This window comes from Schistocerca cancellata, chromosome 1 (genome assembly GCF_023864275.1).
Source record: "Schistocerca cancellata isolate TAMUIC-IGC-003103 chromosome 1, iqSchCanc2.1, whole genome shotgun sequence".
In the NCBI taxonomy this organism is placed as follows: domain Eukaryota; kingdom Metazoa; phylum Arthropoda; class Insecta; order Orthoptera; family Acrididae; genus Schistocerca; species Schistocerca cancellata.
In genome coordinates, this window is record NC_064626.1 from 612115959 (window position 1) to 612129350 (window position 13392).

A 13392-nucleotide genomic window follows, 5' to 3' on the forward strand; every position below is an offset into this window, starting at 1 on the left:
TGCACACACGAAATATCCCATACTCTGAAGCATTACTCATACTATCAATTGAACTGACCTTTTTAAAGCTATCAGGTGATTATAAACCTTATTAAAGAGAACTATATGAACACACCTGGATGGCCACACAACATCTTACTTCTGACACAACCACTATGCTGTGCATACATTTTAGTATCTGCATTATGTCAGTATAAGTAGTAGCTTTATTTTATAAAACAGGGATGAAGACAATCATATTTCTAAGATAGTACAGTGAAACAAAAATACCTTATACAGTTTTGTGCTTTAGTCTTCACACGAAGTATTTCCTTCCCTTGAGTGGAAATCTCTTTGTTTAGAACCTGGAGACCACCATCAAACAAATCCACATTCCTTTGTAATTCATCAATATCTTTATTTTTCTTGTCAAGTAACAATTGCAGATTCTCAATTGCAGCATTCAACTGTAAAAGCAAAACATGACTGTAAATAGTTTATATTATGATCACACAGCATTCGGCGGCTTAGCAAGGAACTTCATATGGAATTCACACATTTTTGCAAAGCACAAAGGAGAGAAAATGAAAAGGTAATCTAGTTTTATCAGGAAATGTATGCTAAATTCAGGTAAAAATGAGGCAAAAGAATAGTTAAAAGATTGAGTCAGGGTACAATGCAACTGACGACAATAACTGATGCATAACTGGAAATGATTCTGACAATAGTAAGAAGATTGCATCATTGTTCATGTTATGGAACAAGCCATGGGTGAATCATTCCACAAAACACACTTTAATACAGATGTTTGGTGTACCATTCACAGAGGTGTTTGTGAACACCTTGGCTCATCCTTCACTCTTACATTTTACACAACCTATACCCAAATGCTTTTGGTAATAGGTGACTTGCAGGGTTGACTGTGAAGCATTCAGTCAAATCAAAACTGTATCCATTCATTTTGGATTATTTCTGTGTGTGTTTTTTTTTTCATAATGGATTGGTTAAATAGTTCTGAAAAACAGAACTGCAAAGAAAATATAATTACATTTGAAATAAATATGAGTAAAACTAAACAGTCAATAAAAAATGACAATCATTTAATATTTTCATAAAATGAGAGCCTATTTACTGTACAGGTTTCAGGAAGGGGTGCAGGTAAGGTAAAGCATGATAACAAGATAATTTGTATGCCGTAGCAACCACGACATAATCATAAACATTCTGAAACTGAAGATACACATAAAAAAGTAATAAACCCAGAACACCTCTTGCAAAAAACAAAACAGTTATACTACCCCTAGTTGCCTTAGATACTTGATAGTACTGAGGCAGGCTTTCAGTTGATTTTAAACTTCTATTGACAACTGAACCAATCCTTGAGAAAGAGCTGTGCAGAGTTCTGTGAGAGTCACTGGGGGCTGCAGCAGGTGGGCTGAGGTTCATCTCACACACGTATCCCAGATATTTTCTGTAGACCTCATATTTGGAAATATTGCTTGTCAATTCATACTGTGCATACCTTCTCCTCTGAGAGATTAATGCCACAGAACAGTTCGATGCCGATGACTGTTATCAACAGATGTATGATTGCCTTTGGGCATTAACATCATTATTTCCCCCCCCCCCCCCCCCCCCAAAAAAAGGAACCTTTTCCACACCATAATCCACTACCACCAAACTAGTTTCTTTCTGTGGTGTTCTGATAATAGTTCTTAAAACCATTTTCCCTTCAGTGAAGAGCACAATGAGAATTATACTGCAAACTAATGTGGGATTCACTTGTGAATAGCACATTTTTCCTTTCATTCGTCATCTGATCTTAATGTTAACATCTCATCAATAAACATGAGTCTGTGTGATACACAGTGTAACAGTGGAATATAGACCAGCTGTTCTGAGCCTCCAATACACAGTGTGTCAGAAAATAGTGGCTCCTGAGGTACAAAGATCTCTACAGACATAATCCAATTATATCAAAATATTAAGTCCCAATAACTGTATTGTTATGGATTAGTTACTCTTGATCAACCTTGTAAGAGCTTTGAAGGTTTACAAATGAGCAGTATATTGCGTTATTGAAATGTGATATTACTATTTTTGTAAAAAATTATCATTTGTTATTGTAAAATAATGGCAGAAACTGTTCAAGTAGTTTGTCCACAGTGAACTTTTCAAGACACTGTATTGGGAAATCCTTAAGCATACTGAAAACTGATATACATTCAATTTTACATTAACATTTAGGTTTTAAAAAATCTGTTCACAACATATTCAATGCAATCTGGGAAACACTAAAGAAATAGGCAACTGGTGCAAGGAACTGCTCAAAAAGTTTAACTGATGAAATAAAATAATCTGTATATAACACAGTAACAGGAGACAAATTTATGCATATTCATATCAGCTGGAAACTGCTTTGGTATTCCAAGATGAACTGAAACTGAAATGATTTTCACCCAGTGAAATCAGAAAAAACAACAAGAAATTTTGCACCATTCTTCTCAATGACAATGCCAGCCATCACACAGCAGTACAAATTGATTATTTGATGGAGAAAAACATCAAATTAATGTTTCATTGCTTCCGTTCACTTAATTTGTCACCAAATGACTTCATTTTATTCCTTTAAGACAAACCAAACTGCGTAGTTAGCAATTTTCATCACCTCAAGACCCTGTTGAATTCTTCTGAAATCATGTTTTTGTAAAAACTTAAAAGTTGATACCTACATTGTCCTATGATGAAACCTTCCTGTCTATCTGAACAACAGCTGAAACAATGAAATAAGTCACTATGACACTTTGCTGCTGCTAAAAATGGAGTTTGTGTCTTAATTATGTCAAATTACATCTTTGTGACATTTTGCTGTAAGAAAGCTTCACCAAAGAAACTACACTCTGATCACAACAAAAATGTAAAAAAAATTGGGGAAATTATGGATTTAATACATTGTTTTTGTTATCTTTAACTTACGTAATTAACTTTCCTATGAATGTAGCTCAGCTCTGGTTTGTGGAGAAATATTGATGGTTATTTAGTTTTTGCCCTCTTCTCTTCCAGTTTATCACATTTCCTGATTATGATTAACATTTGAAGGGGTCAGCCGAAGAAAGTGCTAACATGCCAGAGCAGATTTTGAGTTGCTGTGTGTTATACTTGTATGTTTGGTTAAAGTCAAAGACAACAACATAAATACAACAAAACAAAATAAATTATACAGTAGAAAGCTCTTTCTAGTGGTGCATAAGGGAAAAACTTGTTACCCGAACGTGATGCACTGAAAAATACAAGTAATAGTATGATCAGACTAATCCTTAACAAATCGAGGGATAACAGTTTCTTCCACTGATCCCTTCATTTGGGGACAATCATTTGCAACTAGCAACATCATTTGGACACTATTGCTTGCAATTAGCAACAGAAAGTTTTTTTTAGATAAATTATGACCTCCACAGCTGTGACAGAGGACAAATATTATTTGCACAAAATAGGGTACAAAAGCAACTTGCCTCAAAATGTAGATCTGGATGTTAATACTTAGTTATTCCTTCTATGAACTTTTTTGTCTAGGGATAAAGCATAGGTTTTTCTTAATTATTGACTATGATAAGTTAAATAAACTCTGTTACAAACTTAATTAAAAACTATAACTTGATACAATCAATAAAAAAAGACTAGGTAGATGATTCTGTTACGACTATTTTTTGCAGATGTGACTGTGCTAAAAATGAATGAGGATAAATTAATTTCTGCCTTTGTATTTATGAAGATTACACCTAAGTAGTGGCAATTTATAATGGAATAATTGCAACTTTTAAAATGCTATTTTTTTAAACTGTAAAGATCCACTTTTTATGTCATTTAAAAGCAGTAAGAACAATGACAATAGTTTGTGTTTGATTTATTGAGTAATTACGTATATCAAAATTTTCTACTCGGGGTCCAGTGAAATGCACATTATTTGTATCATATCTCTGAACAGATTTTTTTTTTCAGTGTTACTTGTACCATTCTGTTTTTTGCCTTTACGTGAAATCAAAGGGATTGCAAGTCCTCAAAGTTATTTCATGTTTCTGTCAGTATTTTCACAGCTTTTATAAGTCTCATAGCTGATGGGCTAGTGGCTTTATCCTCCTCTATTATTGGTGTTGTCACATGAAGCTTTTCATTAGCAGTTGTCTATACCGTGAAATAGAGCACAAGCAATTTTTTGTAATACTACTTTCTCCTGCACAAAATAATACTTTTATTTATTGTCACATAAAATCATAAATATGCTATGCCATATCTCTTCTGATCTATAGGTGATCTTTTCTTATGTTTTCATATCTCGTTTGAATCTGCTTTTCATTTTTACATGAGGCCAGATGACACTTTCTGAACTGCTTTCATCAAGTTCAACATTTTAATCCCTTTGCTCTATTCTACTTTCAAATTCTACTTTCGTTGAGATGTACAAATTGTGTTGTTTCCTTTTTTTCCCATTGTAAATATAGGTAGTTCTAGAGTCTGTTACGCCCGACACATTTTGTTTTTATTTACACATCTTCATCGGTGGTGGTGGGTATTTATTGCTCCTTTTTACAGGTTCTCCTGTTTTGTCATTAGTAGGGATTGTAATTAAAAGAACTTGGTTTTACTTTCAAGATTCACAAGTTTCAGCTTTCAGGAATCACCTTTGTGTATTTTGTACTTCACTTCACCTTTGTAAAACTTTGTACAAGTTGACTTCTTGCCAAAAGAGAAACAGGTGAAACACTATACAATGTCTCTGAAGAAAACATGGAGGGCAAAGTACAACAAACATAGAGTGCAAAGCACAAATTTGAAACAAAAGAAAAAGTGAAATCATAAAAGCCAAAAAATAAGAAGGATGAAAGTGAAAGAGATTTTTTCACTTCAGCCTCTCCTAAAGACATTGGAAAAACCTGCTGACTTCAAAGTTCATAAAAAGATGTCATAAGTGCCAACCATCACTGATGAAGCTTTGTAAATAAAAGTAAAATGCATCTGGTTCCATATTTTGTTAAACTGCAATATTCTTAAGGTGGAAAAACGAATTGCAATCACTGTATAGAAGCTACCGTGGAAGATAGCCATCCAAACAAAGATATTATTGTTGAGATGTAATGTCATGTAGTTCACATTATTTGGTGTACTCATGCCAAAGGTTACAGGTGTACAGCTTGATATCCATTTACTTTTCAGAAGTAGTACATTTGGAAGTCTTCAGATGCTAAAGGCGGCATACACTGAACTCTGGTTCATTGTCAACGAGTTTGACAACACATGAACCTCTGTTCAGTGTATGCTGCCTTTAGCATCTGAAGATGGTCATTGTATGGCCGCTGTCATGCACTCCATAGACAAAATGTCGTTTTTTCCAAAAACATTTGGAAGTTAAAGATCCCATTCATTTTGTTTGGACCATTCCATTAATTTTCAAAACTATAATGTTAATAGTAAAGTATCCCTCCTGAATTGTTAATTCATTGTTCTGTTGTACATCACTATTTGTCACTGCTTCCAGTTACCTTACTTTGTCAGTACACATGCCCTTTTACAGTTTGAAAGATGAATGAGATTATCAATTGAGAGAAAAAATTTACGGTTTAGGTCATGATCAAAGAAATGTGAAAAGCTTCAAGTGTACCATTTTAAGTAATTTTATTCAAATACAAAAGTAGGAGCATTATAAAGATTATCATATAATTTATTACATATGTACAAATATTATATATTTTAAACATGAAAACAATGATAAAAATCTAACTGTAAAATAATCTATGTTCTTTACATTAGAAAATCTTAATAATAAATGCACTCTCACCAACACAAAATCACTGGCTTCATGAATGATGCCTTAAATGCTACCTATGTGCTCACAGCATGGTACAATTACACTTTTAGGTTGAAGACCCACAGGAAATTGAATATATGTAACAGTTTTATTTGGAAATTATCATAGCTTCTCTCTGGCTTCATGCAAAATATATCTACTATTGTGGTCTTCAGTCAGTCAAGAACCCCCCCCCCCCTCCCCCATTTCATACAGACATTTTTCATGCACAATATTAAATAAAATTACTGCCTCTTTTATTTTATAAGATATTAATTATGCAAGTAACAAAATTTCTTATTTCAATACAGTTAAGACAACATGAGAACAATGACCTGAAAAAAACAGATTTCTAAAAGTTTTTTATTTAAGCATTCATACTTATTTGTGATTTTATTTCAAAAGCACTTTCAAATTTTAGTCCTAGGGGTTCACAACATGCTTCTAAATATGAGTATCAGAGAATAGTTTAACATTTGGTTTACTTTTGGGTACTTGGTATAGGTATCACTGGAGGGCAGTTATGCCAACTTCAGTATCTTATCTGTGATGTTAAGCATTTTTGTAGCTCATTGACATTTATTTCACTAGAGTTCTTATACCATCATGAAATTGACACATATAAAACAAAGAGTTATATGTGGCACAATTGTGCCAGCTGACAGATAATTACCCAAATAGCCCTTATCAAGAGTGAGATGCACTTGCACCAATCTCAGAAGGGTGTTATATCAAAGTTGAAATAATGAAGAAAATTTTTCCCTAAATATTATGTCACCTGAATTTGAGTACATTTGTGGCTTTGTTTTTTTATTATTATTTCATCTCTATCGAAATCATCATAAGATGGATCACTTGACTGCTTAGTCATCTCTACCTGGGATACCACATGGCCATATTGTTTTCCACAAGTAATAAAATAATTTCTGTTTCTTCTACCAATTCCACATGACATATACTAGCTCTTACACATTTTCTGGAACACTACCTCAACACAAAATGAACTATGTTACTGTAATAACTAAGGAACTATTTGCTACTGTGTATTAATACATTATTGTTTTTCAACTTTGAACTGCCCACCTGCTCTGTGACAAGTTTCACCAAAATTGGTCAGTATATTGGCATTAATTTACTAATTGCAGGCATACTTTTGCACTCCAATGGAATGCAAAACTGGTCCAGTTACCATACACCCACACAGACATAAATATGTAGAAATATTTTCAGCAGTGAAAGTAATAAATGCAGATGCAGGTGGACTCAAATGGGCCCTACTTTGGAAGTGAATGCTACTAACTAAACATATTTGGTATGTATCCATATTTGCAGCATCAGTCTCTTGTCTCTTTTTTGTGCTGTATTTTGTACACATTTTCCATTTTCTGGTGCATCATAACAGCAAGTCTGCGGTTTACTATTTGTCCATTACTATTGAGGTAATCACTTTTGATGAACCTTATCACACAGTAAGGATGAAGTTCAAGAACAGTTGCATATGAAACACAGTCTCCCTCTTGCTCTTTCACTTGTTATCCCCCCTCCCCTCTGTCTCCTCCCTCTTATTTACTCTCATGCACAAATACACAGTCACGATTTTCCAATGTGTTACATACATGTGCCTATCTGTTACCTATCGTTCATCCGGATTCTTTCCTGATTTTCAGTTTCTTTTTTCCACTCTGGAATTTACAGTTTTAAACAGAGTATAATATATACTATCAGAGATGAGAGTCAAGCTCTTTTCACATGTTAAAGAGATTGCAGTAGATAGAGTCTTCTAGCATTGGAGTAATGGTGTAAGACTCTTATAAATGATAGAGGAAAATCTCTAAGATTGAATTGTATTTGCCCACATCTTATGAAGGACGGAACAATGAAAAAAGAGATTAAGTACAGAGTATGGTAATATAGGGTATATAAATAGAATACTGCAGGAGAATATCTACTGCTAACCACAGGAATATACTATAATCTAATACTAACATTTCAGAGAAGAGCTATGGGCAAGAAGATTACTCTCAAATGTAATTCCGACAGTAAATAGCAATTTTGTAAAAAGTCAATACATCCCAGATGAAGCAATCAGTTCCTATTTTGAGTCAGATCCTTTGTAATCAATCAGTAAGAAAATGCTGTCATACACAACAGAGAACTGGAAGAGGCAGGCGACATGGTGCTCCTCAAAGACCAGGTGTTGATGTTACCAGAAATAAGGAAAAATATTAACATAGTGAGAGGAACTGTAGAGGTTTGTCAAAGTATGCATTATGCAGCAAGGAACTGAGAAGATACTGAAGTACAGTTGGGCACTAAGTTATGGCAGATGATTATTATAAACTAAACATGGGGCTGGCTACATAAGAGTGACATATTTCAGCATGTCTCAACTCAAAAGCAGTACGATTGCAATATATGTTAGCTACAAAACAAAGGATAGCATTCTTTATCTGTGATTATGCACCACACATTCATCTGAATCTTTTTTTTTCTAGCCATGTTGCATATTTCTTTAACCAGGAATTTCAGTTTCAATGAAACAGAGTCATAAAATGAGTATAGCAATCTGATCAGTACACATAGTTTTGAAACAGGATAAACCACCCTATGAGTTGCAGTGAAACCTGAGAAACTTACATAGCCAACATAAAACAAACAGATCTCAGTTTACATTGAGATTGGAAATGTAACTACAATCATTGCTGACTGTTATGGATAATTAATTGAAGTATCATGCTAAATTGTACATGAGACTGGAGGACAGATCAATTTAAATTTATTGGGTAGGTTACATAAATTAGATATGGTAAATGGGAAAATGGGAAATAATGAAAAGTATGAATCAGAAGTGGGAGTATTTCTGTTGTATGGGAATCATTCTGTAGATATTTCATGCCCACAGAAGGATACCAAAAGAATATAAAGAAGACCAGAAATGATTCATAACAAATTAAACACAAACTAGTTATGAGATTTACAAGACTAGGAACGTGAATATCTCAGAGTGTCAAAGGATACTAAATATTAGATCTGTTAACTTACAAATGAACACAGGAACATATGACAGTAACAAAAAAGAGAATAATAAATTTAAATGACAAAAACACCATATTTCACAAATGGGAGAGCTGAATTTAGAAATAACTGGTCAACTAAGAGAAAAATGTAGGATCGTTTTACACATTTGTTTAGGAAAAGAAAATCTGCCAAGGCATAAGACATGTAACTGCTACTAACTACATCACATTACAGCAAGCTGTAATGACAGCATTATTATTGTAGCAAAAGTGTTACCAAACATAAAAAAGTTAGTTTATATTTCAGAGTTAATTACATAATTAAAAACAGCAGTAACACAGAATGATGTTAGTACAACAATTCACAAAGATGAATTAATGTCAAGCATTTGAAGGTAATGGATAGTTACCAGATGTCACAGTAAAAAGGTACACAACATGGACACTACACAATGAAAAAGCTTATAAGAAAGAAGCTCTATTGTATTCCTGAATTTCTCACAAGGAAAATGTCCAGTATGCTAAATGGACATGTCAACAAAAATGGGGGACTGTGTGACAAATATCATGTGAAGAGACAGATAAATGTGCAAAAGCAGGTCATTAGATCCATGGCTGGAATGCTCTGAAGAAAATCCTATACAAATAAATTTCAGAACCTTACCATATTGATATTATGAACTTTACGTGTATGTGAAACAGTTATGTATGTGAAAATAAAATGCAACATATTATGAAATTAGGACGTGTATGCTTCACAGTAGAAGGGAAGAATATGACAACCAGGGTAACAGTGAATAAATAAAACTTTCTTTGCATTTTACACATTTCAGAGGATTCTGCTTCATGATGCATACTCTACAACATTATGAATGCATGAATGAATGGCTGAATCTTGTTCAATGAAATCCCTACCAGCAAAGAGAACATGAAAGGAAGCTTATGACTACAAATGAGAATTACAATAGAAGGTATGAGACGAGATACTGGCAGAAGTAGAGCTGTGAGACCGGGCGTGAGTCGTGCTTCGGTAGCTCAGATGGTAGAGCACTTGCCCGCGAAAGACAAAGGTCCCGAGTTCAAGTCTCAGTCGGGCACACAGTTTTAATCTGCCAGAAAGTTTCAGGAATTACAATATTTCCTGATTTTTACTGTCCATATAGCATTAAAGAATATAGGAATATTTAGAGTTCCATATGTTAATTCTGTATTATCTAACAATAATACAATGGAACACATACAAAATAGGACATAAATGCACTGAGTATACTATGTGTTTTCATTAAAGAACTGCTGCCAATTTTCTATAACTTGTTGTGAATAGAAGTTAATACTTGTACTTTTGGTTTGTTTTCTAAAAAATGAAAAGGATTTATATATGCTTTTGATTATGTCCATACAGTGGAAATTATCTTTGGATGAATAAATCGAACTAAGCATTCATCCTCATTTCAAGCAATACTGTGCCATACATGACAGTCTATTAATAAGCACAGCACACCCACAATAGCTGACTTCTTTTCACTTTCTCAACTAAAAAACTACACTTTTACTTAATGACCAATTACACAAATATTGTATCTGTAACTTTATCTTCTGATACAGAGTTAATCTACAATTAACACTGGGATTAATGAACTATACCCACAGTTAAAGAAACAGCTTAGCCAGTATAAGAAATAGTGAGTGCCATGCTTTATCCTCAAGTATTGATGATCTGACAGCCAAACTGAAATGAAATGTACTTTTTTTATAAATAAATTTTGTCAATTTAAATATTGGAAGTTCTTTCAATCAGGATATGTCTATGCAGATACAAATGTATATATTCCTTTTCATGTTAATTTATTCCTATGAAACTGTGCATTTTTCATTCATCTTCTTTCCATCCTGTGCTGAGTGCCCTGAGCCATATCGCCTCTCTTGCTGTGGGGATGTGTGGACCTGAAATAGCCCCATTGTGTGTTTCTTCAATTAAATGAAAATGGTATTATTTAGGATAAGAGAAATATTACTCATGAACTGACATTTTCAGCACAATGCCTTTGTCTTTTATAATTCATCTTACAGAACATATTTTTATCACTAGTTGGATAGGGAACTGAACAACATTACATATTAGCCATACAAATAATTGAACATAGTACATCCAAATATAAAAGCACACAATTAAATTTTTCAAATATGAAAGATCTTTTCATTAGAAAAAGAATTGTGAAATGATGTCCATAAATATTTTGCCGGTACGTTCATCGTAAGTTCACAATCTAATACCTCTTCATAGGCTCACTAAATTAAGGTTTATGCAAGATTATACAACATTTTACTCCATAAATAGAGTAGAAATTAGGTCTTGAAAGAGAAACAAAAGATAAATATTTAACAAGAAGCCTTGAGGCAAAGGTAAAAAGTTGTGTATTTCCGAGTGACATATCTTTGTTTGCATGATGTCACACTTTTGAGGTTTGATTTAATTAAAACACTCAGTAGGGAGCTTACTAAGTTGTCAAACATGAAATGCTGCAAGCATTTGATAATGGGCCAATTGCTATTTAATCTGTTTGTAAATAATATAGGTGTTGAAGAGAAAGAGAAGAAAATATCGTATGCTTATAACATGACATTGCCAAAAGAAGACATAAACCTTGAACTTCTTGAGATAAGAGCATTTATTTCTGCAAAGATCATAGCACAATAGCTATTCCAAAAGCCAAGATTATAAACCTGAAAAATACATGAATTTAATGTCCAGAAAAAAATATGAACATACAGATATAAAGAAGGACAAAACAAGGTTGGGGGAAGAAGAACCCACAACATTACTAGGTGGATAACAAGCTGAAATGGGAACAGCACATTAATAATTTCTGTCAAAGTTTAAGTTCATTTATAGACATCATGAAAAAAGCAGCCAGCATGTATGCAGACAAACAGATTATGTACATACTACACCATGCATTCTCTGAACCACACATGCAGGAAGGGAAGCAGAAGCTTTCAGAAAAAAAACCTTGGCATATTGTCTTTACTCCTCTTTAAAACAATAACATAATATTACAGGCAGGCAAAATAGCTGGCTAGTGGTTACTTTCAATAGCCAAAATTTTAAATACCACCAACATGCAAACTTTGGACAAAAAACAGTTCTAGCTTTCAGAATTGCTACTTTCTTCTTCAGGGATCTAAGAGATGTATGTTAGGAAGGTTACAAAGGAGGGGCATATCAGTCAGATTGCAGGACGAGAGGGACTCATCTCACAAAAATTGTCTGACACTTTTATATGTGCAGTGCTTGCATCAGAGTTGATACATGACATAGCTGCCACCTGCCAGCTGCCATGTCATTTATCAGTTCTGCTGCAAACACTGCACAGCTTTTCATGTCGCTATGACTACCAACCATCTGTCTGTTAGGATGAATGCCCAACACCAAACTGTTGCCAAGAACAAAGTTCACCACTTGTTGCCTCAACACACAGTTGAGAATAACATGTTCAGTTCCAAAGGCTGTTCACAACCTGGACCATCAGGATCCTTCCCTTCACCATGAGCTTCACTTATCTATAAAGATGGGCATTATCCTTGTAACACATCCTTTGCTCTTGTAATCATCCTGGCCTCAGTCTCCAGTAACCCACTCTAACCACACCCTCTACCAGAAGTACCTCCTTCCTCCATTCTGTCAGCCCTTCCCAATTCATGTTCCCACATCACCTTCAGTGTGCACCACTCCTACTGGCTCTGACAACAGTGCCTCACACACGTAGCTCATGCACCTGCCACTCTTCCCTTCTGCATTTCTAACTGGCAAACAGCAGCCTGCCTCTGAGCCATTAGACATCTCCTACCCCAACCCCTCTCCCTTCCTACCACCTCTCTCTCCCTCTATGCACCCCACCAGACACAACCCCCATCCCAACCTTGTCCACCTGCCAAAATGCAGCACTGGTACTGGGCTTCTGGCTGGCACCGTGTAGGGGCATAGGTGTGTGTGTGTGTGTGTGTGTGTGTGTGTGTGTGTGTGTGTGTGTGCGCGCGCGCGCACGCGCGTTTGCACATTCATGTACATATCTAGCTTGCATTCCATAGAAAATCTACAACAGGGCTATTATCGTAGAGTATGAGTCAGCAAAGAAATAGTATCCTCGACAAAAACATAAAGATTGACTGGATGGCACTGTGAGTAAAGCACCAGACTTACATTTAGATGGAGTGGAGTTCAAATTCCCATCCACCATGTAAATGAAGACTGTACCAGTATTCAATGTGGATGAGTTGTGTGGAAATTTAAAGTTAGACTGTACACAGTAAAGAACAGAGGAAGACTGATAGAGAATTTGAAAAACCAGCAAGAGGATGGTATGTAATGGTGTGGACTACTATCAGTGACTGGTGGGACAAAAAAAAAAAAAAAAATAGGAAAAGGTGAAGGTATAAAGTAATGGGAAGCACATAAGAAAGAGACTTAGAGACAGGTAGACAGATAAAGAGTGGACCAGTAAAAAAGAGTACAGTTAGTGGTGGTTGCACTGAGATGTATCTATAAATTTACAA

General features: G+C 34.7%; 1 protein-coding gene across 6 annotated transcripts in view; it reads right to left on the minus strand.

Moving 5' to 3' along the window:
* The window catches only part of LOC126182750 (golgin subfamily A member 6-like protein 22), a 352202-nt gene that overhangs the window by 42331 nt on the left and 296479 nt on the right, over positions 1 to 13392 (minus strand). For 5 of the 6 annotated variants that reach the window (XR_007536699.1, XM_049924877.1, XM_049924876.1 and 2 more), the window contains one exon: positions 271 to 446. Coding sequence is in view for 5 of the 6 variants with exons in the window: in XM_049924877.1 (XP_049780834.1) it covers positions 271 to 446 (176 nt within the window). In the remaining variant the exon portion in view is untranslated. Of the gene's footprint in view, positions 1 to 270; positions 447 to 5639; positions 10783 to 13392 lie in introns of those variants that run through there. The other variant, XM_049924880.1, reaches the window with a different exon arrangement.